Source organism: Gossypium hirsutum, chromosome A12 (assembly GCF_007990345.1).
Source record: "Gossypium hirsutum isolate 1008001.06 chromosome A12, Gossypium_hirsutum_v2.1, whole genome shotgun sequence".
In the NCBI taxonomy this organism is placed as follows: domain Eukaryota; kingdom Viridiplantae; phylum Streptophyta; class Magnoliopsida; order Malvales; family Malvaceae; genus Gossypium; species Gossypium hirsutum.
This window is the reverse complement of record NC_053435.1, coordinates 102825354-102835026: the sequence shown is the minus strand read 5'-3', so window position 1 is coordinate 102835026 and position 9673 is coordinate 102825354. Positions and strand designations below refer to the sequence as shown.

The 9673-nt window shown below is 33.1% G+C and overlaps 2 protein-coding genes across 3 annotated transcripts; both read left to right on the top strand.

The window, feature by feature from the left end:
• The first annotated feature begins 2536 nt into the window (after positions 1–2536).
• On the top strand, positions 2537–7431 carry LOC121211109 (type I inositol polyphosphate 5-phosphatase 2). Of its 2 annotated transcripts, XM_041083400.1 has the most exons (12): positions 2537–2904; positions 3430–3530; positions 3635–3740; positions 3824–3916; positions 4277–4364; positions 4454–4558; positions 4773–5586; positions 5797–5981; positions 6183–6291; positions 6376–6524; positions 6680–6905; positions 7090–7431. In XM_041083400.1, exons 2-11 carry the CDS (start codon positions 3501–3503, stop codon positions 6891–6893), a joined length of 1893 nt encoding a protein of 630 aa, XP_040939334.1. In that variant the 5' UTR covers positions 2537–2904; positions 3430–3500; the 3' UTR covers positions 6894–6905; positions 7090–7431. The 2 variants fall into 2 exon arrangements, 1 of the variants encoding a protein (XP_040939334.1); XR_005906484.1 differs by lacking the exons at positions 2537–2904; positions 6376–6524 and having other exon boundaries at positions 2919–3530.
• A 352-nt stretch (positions 7432–7783) lies between these two features.
• LOC121211110 (peroxidase 20) lies at positions 7784–9415 on the top strand. The gene is made up of 4 exons (XM_041083401.1): positions 7784–8185; positions 8270–8461; positions 8578–8743; positions 8843–9415. The coding sequence occupies exons 1-4, from the start codon at positions 7964–7966 to the stop codon at positions 9274–9276; spliced, it is 1014 nt and encodes a 337-aa protein (XP_040939335.1). The 5' UTR covers positions 7784–7963; the 3' UTR covers positions 9277–9415.
• The last annotated feature ends 258 nt before the right edge of the window (positions 9416–9673 follow it).

The window sequence follows — 9673 nt, the reverse complement described above, 5'->3', positions numbered from 1 at the left end:
GTGTCACTATTTTTTTATTACAAAAGAAATTTATCTAAATTTTTAATATATTATTAAAACTACTTAATTTATCAAAATTAAAAAAAAATGATCGAAATAAATTTTCCAAATTGATATCTCAAGAATTGTTTGTAATTGAGGTATTTGGTTTCTCTAAAAGAATTAGTATTTTTAGTAAAAATCAATTGTTTTCATGACTAAAAATCTAAGAATAAGACCTATTCGATTTAAAAAAGAAAAGAAAAGAAAAGAAAAGAAATAATGAGTTAGCTTTAATATTTACAATTTTTTATGAATTTATCTTTAATATTTACATTTTTTAATGAATTTAGCCATAATTTTTTTTGGAGTATTTTGACTTTTATCTTTTAAATTGAAGTCAAGTTACTTTCTTTTGAATAGAAAAAGTTGATTGAAATGTCAAAATTTTGACGACATTAACATGACAGTCTGTGTGATAGTTTACATGTGTTCCATTATTGATATTTTTTTTTAAAATTTTCAAATAAATTTATGTTTTTTTTGAATTTTATGTACATTTAGATTGCTACATGGGCTACCATGTTAATTTCGTTAAAATTTTAGTAGTTTAATCAACTTTTACATCCAAAAAAACAATTTAACTAAATTTTTAATATTGAGGGTTAAGTGATTAAAAAATTAGGACCAAAGTGATCAGAAAAAAGAATCAAAGTTAAAATGATAAAATAAGCGAATGTTGGGAATTAAATTTATCATTATGTCAAAAAATATCATGTCTTAAATAAAATGTATAATGTCAAATTTAGATATCAATTAATTTTTACTTTTTTTGTCAATTCATTCATTAATCTTTCAAAAAAGTCAAATTGTGTTCTTAATAAAAATACTGACTAAAATATTAATTTTTTAGTGATGTTGGCATTTAAGGCTAAAATATTTGTCTTATATATTATGTCAACAAATAATTTTAAAATTATAAAAATATTAAAAAAGTTCAATTTAAAAAAATAAAAAAATTAACATGAAGTACATATGCATGTTATCATGTTTAAAAATTTAACTTTAGTTAATATTGTAGGTAGAAAAACAACAGTTCAACTTTTTTTAAACTTTAATGGTCAAATAAATAAAATAGATAAATGTTAAAAGTTAAATTTTGTTATACGCTTAAATTAAAAAAATATTAATTTAACCAATAAGTGTTAGGTGTAGTAATAAGGCACATTATTGAAGGATAACTATAAACTCCAAATATAAATCATAAAATAGACATAAAAATTATTAAAAAAATTAATTTAAAGAAATTTTTTATAAAAAAAATGAAGGACTAAGAAAATCCGTGTGCTATATGGCAAACGATCTATGAGAGAAAAAGGAAACAACTGGAAAAAAAAAGGCATAGTTTTATTCCAATCATTACTTTTGCAAAACCTTAACCAATATATTACTTAAAAAGTTGCCAATGTAAATTAAATTTCTCTTTTTTTTTTTGGCAATGCATATAGACCATAGTCTTTGATTTTTTAAGAAAGAAACTTAGATTTTCTTTATTAGGAGCTGAGCTGGCTTGACATGTTTTCCAGCTATTATAGGATTAACAATTTTGTACACTTGTTTGGATAATAATAGATTCCCTTGACAGTGAAACCTATTTTTCTTTTTTTCTTCTTTATAAATTTACATTATTGATTTATAAAATTATACATCACCAATATTTAAAAAAATATGTATTTATTAATAATACACAAAATTATAGCAATTTTTAATGCATCATATACAAAGTAAGAAAAAAATGGACTATTTGACTGATTCAATACAAAAAATAATGGAAGCCCAGCCACAAATACAAGTTGAAATTGGAGACAAGTTGTAATCACCTAATTTTTTTTTAACATTATAATCCCCCTAAAGTTTTAGACACCAAAAAAAGAAAGAAAGAGAAAGAACAGTATTGCTACAGCCCAATAGTTGAGTTTACATTCTATATTTCAACCTATATACTTCTTGTCTCAAAGACAACCTTAAGTACGACTTGCCGTACGCATGTTCACAACTTCACCTGTCCCCTACTTAGATAGGAGAACTAGAGGATAAAAAGGAAATGCCTTTATGCTTTAGTTAATTCTTATTCCTTTTTACATGGCTATAATCCCAATTCCCAAATCTCCTCATAATCCACAACCTTAAAGTCAGCATTCCCATAATTAACCCCCCAAGGAAAAAAAAAGAAGAAAAACCATAAAGGTTTTTTTTTAATATGGACAAAAGAAAAGTAAAAGAAAACAGATGTGGATTTTTCAGTTGATACCCAGAAAGCTATTTACCTTCACATATAGTGCGGATGATCCAGCTTATGTGGTCCCTTTTGTGTTACAGTTCATGCGTCAAATTTTCGAACATCTAACCTCATTATCTTTTCTTTTTCATGATTAATAAATATGGTTTACTTTATTATTATAGTATTTTATTGTATTTACAATCTATTTATAGAAGATATGTTTTTGCATGAAAACCGTCCAGCCAATGGGGCTCTACAGCTGTTGTTGGTTTACTTTGTGTTGAATGTTGATTACCCATTTGACTTAAAAACTTTTATATATTTTTAAAGTGCCCCAGTAGTGTCAACTTTCCTTTTTGTTTATTTGGATTGCTTCATATTTTTTTATATTTATTGTAATGGTGGGGTATAACTAAATCCTGGCTGCTGAATAGTACGATCATCGGTTTTTTTTCCCCCTTCCCCATTTATGATTTCTTGTCTTTTTTTTCCCTCCTCAAATTTATTGGTTCTTGTCTTAATCAGTGTTTTTCTTTGCTTTTATAGTGTCATCATTCTAAGTTATTATTTGTGGTCGGAAAATTTTTTTGTTAGTTTAAGGGGTTAGATTGATGATCTGGGTTCTAATTGTTTACCACCTTAAGGTGAAGTTCGCTATTTTGTTTGGGTTTGCATTTGTTAAAGTTTTAATCTTGTTGGGTTTTCATTTGAGTTAAAAATAACATTTTTTTTTCTTTACATAGCCAGTGATTTGCTTGACATGAAAGCGTGTTGCATTATCAATTGAATCATGACTGTAGTTATGTTATATTGAAAGTGACTTTTTGATTTTTCTGGGTCTGTTTTTCTGGTTATAATTGAATATTTTATAATATATAAAAAAAAATGCTTTTGCCAATTTTCTAGCAGAGGAATTTTGGACGTCTGAGAAGAGGACCATAGAGAATTTTCTTTTTCCTTTTTATCTTTTTTTGCAAGTTGAGGTTTTATATGTCTGTGAAACATGTTTTTCTCTGTTTGGTGCCTAGCATGAATCTTCCTTGTGCTTGGCATCAAATAAGCCGACTTTAGTCCTTTGTTGTAATTGTCTGTTATAACTCTATATATTAATCTTACAGAACTGTGAATATCAGACAATTTAGCCTCCTGTTCTTGCTTCCATTTTCAAGGTCCACAACCTGTTCTTTGGAAGCTGCTTATATCTACTCTCAGTTTTCTATTCTTTTTTTGATAAAAGATTATGAAAACTAGGAGGGGAAGGCGTTCTGAGGTATGCTTTGGTGCTTACTGGTTTTTGCTTTTATCCAAATTTGGAAATAATGTAAAGAGTGATGATTGAATTGCTTAACTTTGGTCAAATTGTTTTGATTTTAGGCCTTTTGGCCATCCATTGTGATGAAGAAATGGTTGAATATAAAGCCAAAAGTGCATGATTTTAGTGAAGATGAGGTTGACACCGAAACCGAGAGTGAAGATGATGGTAATGTCATGTCACATTGATCAATCTATCTTTTCCTTATACTTTTCTTCTTTTGATGATGTTTTTCTTCAATTTTCATCCAGCTTGCTCTATTAAAGACTCGAGATTGGACGATGATGAGGATCAGACCCATAGGACACCAGGAAAGCAATCTGACTGCAGAAGCCGAATTTCAGGCAATATTTGTTTTCTACATCTGTGCTTTGCCTTGTTAGAATAAAAATTGTTCAATATTTCTTTCAGCTTAAGAGCATATTCAAACTTATCTGTGTTGATTCTTCTGGTTCCCTTCTGCCATGCATGTTTTTGGCTATGCGGTAAACATTGATTTCAATTGATGTCGCCCTCGGATGGCCTTGGTTCTTAACCATGCATGTGACCTATATGTAAAACTGTTAAAATATATATGCAATGTCCATACCCCTGTATTATAGAGATCAAAATATGAGCCTGGCTAAGGTCTTAAGTAAATTGTTGTTATCTAATAATTTGTTTGTCTGAAGTTGTTTTTTATGGTTCGATGTCTCATTGTTCAGATTCACCTAGTAAGGGTTATCGATTCAGACACAGGCGGGGGAAATCAGAAACTCTGCGTGCACAATACATCAATATAAAGGATGTGAGGTTGGCCGCAAATTGCTTATGCTTAAAGTTAACGCCTTAAGGTGTTGGGTATTAATTCTTATTGAAACGTATTGTGGTTGCATATATAGGTTGAGAATATGCACTTGGAATGTTGCTGGACGACTTCCATTCGAGGATCTCAAGATTGATGATTGGCTTTGCACCGAAGAGCTAGCAGATATTTACATTATTGGGTGAGTATTTCCTTTCTCTGCTGGACCTTATACCATTTGAGGTTTAATCTTCCACATCTTTGCCTGCTATGGATGAGTAAGCACCATGTGCATATGCAATTTTTTTATATTTTTCTCTCTCAATTGCTGGTTGTTACTTGACTATTGGTTTTTGTTTTTAGATGCTTCTGTTTTTTTTCATCCAATATTTTAATACTAGATCTGCTTTGGACAGCTTCCAAGAGGTAGTCCCTTTGAATGCCGGAAATGTATTCGGAGCCGAGGATAACAGACCGATTCCTAAATGGGAGGCAATCATTCGAAGGACTCTGAACAAATCTTCGGAACCTGAAAGCAAGCACAAATGCTATAGTGCCCCACCTTCTCCTGTATTAAGGACTTCCTCGGTCGCAGATGCATTAGCAGATGAAATAGATGCCACGCCGTTGGGAATTATGTGTGATCTGGAGACTGCTAATGGCTATGAATTAGAAGAAAAAGAGTTGAAGAAAGTTTCTGACATTGGACAAAATTTAAATATGAAGAGAATATATGGAGTCGATTTTGACACTAGGTTAGACTGGCCAGAACACTCGTTAGATGCAACCCCACAAGTTGTCTCTTCACATTCGAAATTGCGGAGAGTACTAAGCAGCTCAGCTAGAATTGGCTTTACTCTGGCAGAAAACTCCATCCTTTGTAGTCCGCATCATGCGTTGTTAACAGGAAGAAGATTGAAAAGATCACACTTTAGCTCTGGAAACCTAGAGTCAATCGTGCATGAGGAACCAAAGCTAGAGGTTGTTGATTCTTTCTCCGAGATATCTGACGAGTTTCCTGAAGAGGAGGATGATACTTTCTTAGAAGTACCAGTGGAGCAACAAGATAATGATGGGGCAAAGTCACGTCCAAATTACGTAAGGATAGTTAGCAAACAGATGGTTGGAATATACATATCGATATGGGTACGAAAGAGGCTGAGGAGACATATAAACAATTTGGAAGTCTCTCCCGTTGGAATTGGTCTTATGGGCTACATGGGAAACAAGGTATCGACTATTCTTCTATTCTAGGAACGGATTAGGCATTTTACAGATGTCTTTGGCACCAAAACTACGATTCATAGCTACCACAAATACTTTTCTAGTGAATTATTTCGGCTGCAAAGTGGATGACATTTACCATTAGCACTGATCAAACACTGAACATGCATGCGTTATTATTATTATTGATTTCTTAAATGGGTTTTGCTTTTGCAGGGATCCGTTTCTGTTAGCATGACACTTTTTCAGTCCAGGCTGTGCTTTGTGTGTTCTCATCTGACTTCAGGTCATAAGGTCGGAGCTGAGCAAAAACGTAACTCCGATGTGTATGAAATTATACGACGTACCCATTTCTCATCTGCCCTTGATACAGATCAGCCCCTAACAATTCCATCTCATGAGTAAGTAAAATTTCAGCATCTAATTTTTATTTATTCTGTTCACACTTCACAAGTACGCAAGAACTAGTCAGTTTGCCAATTTTTGTGGAGCAGTTTGCATTAATTTGAAGCAAACAAACAGCTAATGTCAATCAATGTCACCTATATTCTCAGTGAATTCTACATGAGACATTAATTTGTAAATGGCTATTCTCTTGACAGTCAGATATTTTGGTTCGGGGATTTGAATTATCGTCTCGATTTGTTGGATGCCGAGGTGCGAAAGCTTGTTGCTTTAAAGCGCTGGGACAAACTAATCAACTATGATCAGGTGAGTATCAGAGTGATCTAGTTTTACCTTAGTGTACAGGCTTTTTTAATAACAAAACTTAATGGCTTCAATTCTGTTCCACAGCTTCATAATGAACTGTGTAGTGGCCATGTATTTGATGGATGGAAAGAAGGGGTAATAGACTTTCCTCCCACCTATAAGTATGAAATGGACTCAGATAGATATGTTGGTGAGATCCCTAGAGAAGGAGAGAAGAAGAGATCTCCGGCATGGTATGCAATAGCTTTTGTAAAGTAACGAACAAAAATGTGATCTAAAAGTTAGAAAAGATTTCTGGAAATCCAACATTTCTGGCACAATGTCACTGATTATTCATAAACTGCCACATTATTCGATTGCTTATAATGTGTATTAATTCGCTTGGTAGGTGTGATCGTATACTCTGGTCAGGAAAAGGCATAAAACAACTTTGTTACCAGCAAGCTGAAATACGATTCTCTGATCATCGACCCATCAGTTCAACGTTTTTACTTGAAGTTGAAGTCTTGGACCATCGGAAGTTGCAAAGGGTTCTCAATGTTAGCACTGCTGCTGTTCATCCTGACATATTCTTTGATGAAAATAAAGACTTTGAGCTTTAGCAGAAAAACCAGGTAATAAAACTTAACAATTAACAAGTTACCAAGCATACCAGTGTCTTGATGACCGTTCCCTCTGTGCTAAGAATATGAACAAAGTTGTTATTATAAAAAAAAAAAAAAGCTCATCTCGATTTGATATTCAATGATATACAATAATAATTGTTCTTTCAATGTCTGATTACATGTATTATTACAGAAGCAGGATACCAAATAACACGACGAGATGAAAGCAGGGTGTCTTTTTTTGGGGGGACATGTTCCGAGATGCCCCAGGAGGATTCAATAACATAGCATTACAGGAAATGAACAAGCTACTTAGTGTTCAAGAGATGACAGTAGGATATTGAGTAGTTTGCGGTGGGAGTCAAACTATTATGATATAGAGTTAACTACAGCTTTTGAACTTGTCGTTTTAGTGGAGCTGGAAGTATAGAAACTAAAAATTCTTTTCTTCTTTTTGTCTTCTGTATATTATAGTCACCTTTTAAGTTTATATTTCTACAAACTCCTCTTACAGTCCACAGAAATTTTGCAGTAATTTCAGCATGTCTTGTAACTTTTATCTTCTTTTCTTTTTCCCTTTAATTTTTGAAATTTGAGCCAAATTTTGGTGATATTATAAACTAAAATTGGCATTTCCAGAAGTTCATTGAAAATTCAGACTGACGAGAAAGGTTCAAGAGTTAGACAACCATAATTTGACTATGAATTTATTTATTTTAATAACACCAACAGGAGCTTAAATTATAAGATATGTGTTGAAAGTTTGATTTTGGTTTCGAATCAGATCATTCAGACTGTAGCAGTGGCAAGATTAGTAGTGACAAATGACAATAAAGACAAAGAACAGTTAGATTAGGTGTTGGTTGTATCTACTTTGATTAAACAGCTCGATGGAATTTTTTTAAAGATAAGTTGGCTTGAAAAACACAGAGGAGGCATTAATGATACAAGAAAAACGTAGCTGTCAAAACGTGTGCCCATATATATATTGATATAGCCATGCAATATCTATCAACTTGAGCCACCTTAATTCTACAAGCGATTTTTTAATTTTTCAATTTGCTTGAATGGAGATTATTAGAGCATCCTTCATATTAGTGGTTTTTGTTTTAAATATGGTTAGAATTACATTAAGTGTTGAAAATGAAGTTCTGTATCTTGATTACTACAAAGAAACATGTCCCTTGGCAGAAGAGATTGTTAGCAGAAATGTTGAGATTGCAGTGCTCAAAGATCCTCGAATGGCAGCCTCGCTCCTTCGCTTGCATTTTCATGATTGCTTTGTTATGGTTAGATCTCTTTTCTCAGTATCATATTTGGTTACCTTTCATTAATTTTTGGGCTTAATTGATGAATGTGATTTGGGGTGTTAGGGATGTGATGCATCAATTCTTTTGGACAACCATGGAGACATCATTAGTGAAAAGCAAGCAGGGCCTAACCTCAATTCTGTACGTGGATTCAAAGTCATTGATGAGATTAAGTACATTTTGGAAGAGGCTTGTCCCCTAACTGTCTCCTGTGCTGATATTCTAGCCATTGCTGCTCGCGATGCTGTCGCTTTGGTACTTTTAAATCTCTCAAATAGTGTATATATATATATGAATGATCTAATAATGTATGATGAGAGGCAACCATGATAATACCATCCTAGTTAACCTAGTGTTGTGTATTTGATCAGAGAGGAGGCCCAAGATGGAAGGTTTGGTTAGGGAGGAGAGACTCCATGAAAGCAAGCCTTGATGGTGCAAACCAGTTCATCCCTGCCCCAAATTCCTCTCTGGAGACTCTTATTTCCAACTTCAACGAACAAGGTCTCGATATAGAAGATTTGGTTGCTTTGTCAGGTAACTGTCTCAATCTTGTATGTATGTATGTATGTATGTATGTATGTATGTATGTATGCATGCATGCATGTATGTAAAGCTAAATTCTGTGGTTAACAGGTGGCCATACACTTGGGAAGGCAAGATGTGTGAGTTTCAGACAAAGGGTTTATGACATCGAAGAAAAGCGTGACAAGTACAAAAGATACCGGACATTTCGAAGAATCCTACGGTCCATATGCCCGGATTCAGGAAGGGATGATGCGATTGCACCGCTCGATTTTTCAACTCCTGCAAAGTTTGACAATCATTATTACATTAACATACTTGAAGGGAATGGATTATTAGGATCTGATAATGTGTTGGTCACAGAAGACCATGAAGGAGAGATAATAAAGCTGGTTTGGGCTTTCGCAGCTAATGAAGAGCTTTTCTTCAGTTCATTTGCGAAATCAATTGTTAAGATGGGCAATATTAATGTACTCACTGGACTTGAAGGAGAAATTAGAAAGAATTGTAGGTTTGTTAACCCTTATGCCTTAGCAAGAAAATGACCAAGTAGCTCCTTCAAAGAAACAGTTTGATGTAAAAATATTTGTATTTAGTTTTATGATTAACCAATAGTTTTGGACCACAGCACTTGTGATCTCTCAATTTATGAGAAACAATAAATGCCTCATATTACCCTCAAAACTGATCATTAGCCTCTTAAATACCTCCTTCAGCAAAAGTTGAATGCTGCAATTCAAAAAAACACGGGCTGACTAACCCTTCTTCATAGTGACTAATTTCCTTCTCGTTTAGCAATTAATTATCAATATCACTTTTATCATCATTATTGTATCCAATTAATAACTAAAGAAATTATGCTACTAGATTGTCTTGTAATTAAGGACTTCTTACTTCTTTATATAATTCATCAAATCTTCTTTTCGCGCATACTTTTTATTT

What these genes read in the sequence shown, in the direction of transcription:
- LOC121211110 (XM_041083401.1), top strand. Translation starts at nt 7,964, where the DNA reads ATGGAGATTATTAGAGCATCCTTCATATTAGTGGTTTTTGTTTTAAAT. An exon ending in TTCATGATTGCTTTGTTATG is followed by an intron (nt 8,186 to 8,269) that starts GTTAGATCTCTT and finishes TTGGGGTGTTAG; the next exon opens with GGATGTGATGCATCAATTCT. An exon ending in CTCGCGATGCTGTCGCTTTG is followed by an intron (nt 8,462 to 8,577) that starts GTACTTTTAAAT and finishes GTATTTGATCAG; the next exon opens with AGAGGAGGCCCAAGATGGAA.
- LOC121211109 (XM_041083400.1), top strand. Translation starts at nt 3,501, where the DNA reads ATGAAAACTAGGAGGGGAAGGCGTTCTGAG. An exon ending in AACCGAGAGTGAAGATGATG is followed by an intron (nt 3,741 to 3,823) that starts GTAATGTCATGT and finishes ATTTTCATCCAG; the next exon opens with CTTGCTCTATTAAAGACTCG. An exon ending in CTGCAGAAGCCGAATTTCAG is followed by an intron (nt 3,917 to 4,276) that starts GCAATATTTGTT and finishes CTCATTGTTCAG; the next exon opens with ATTCACCTAGTAAGGGTTAT.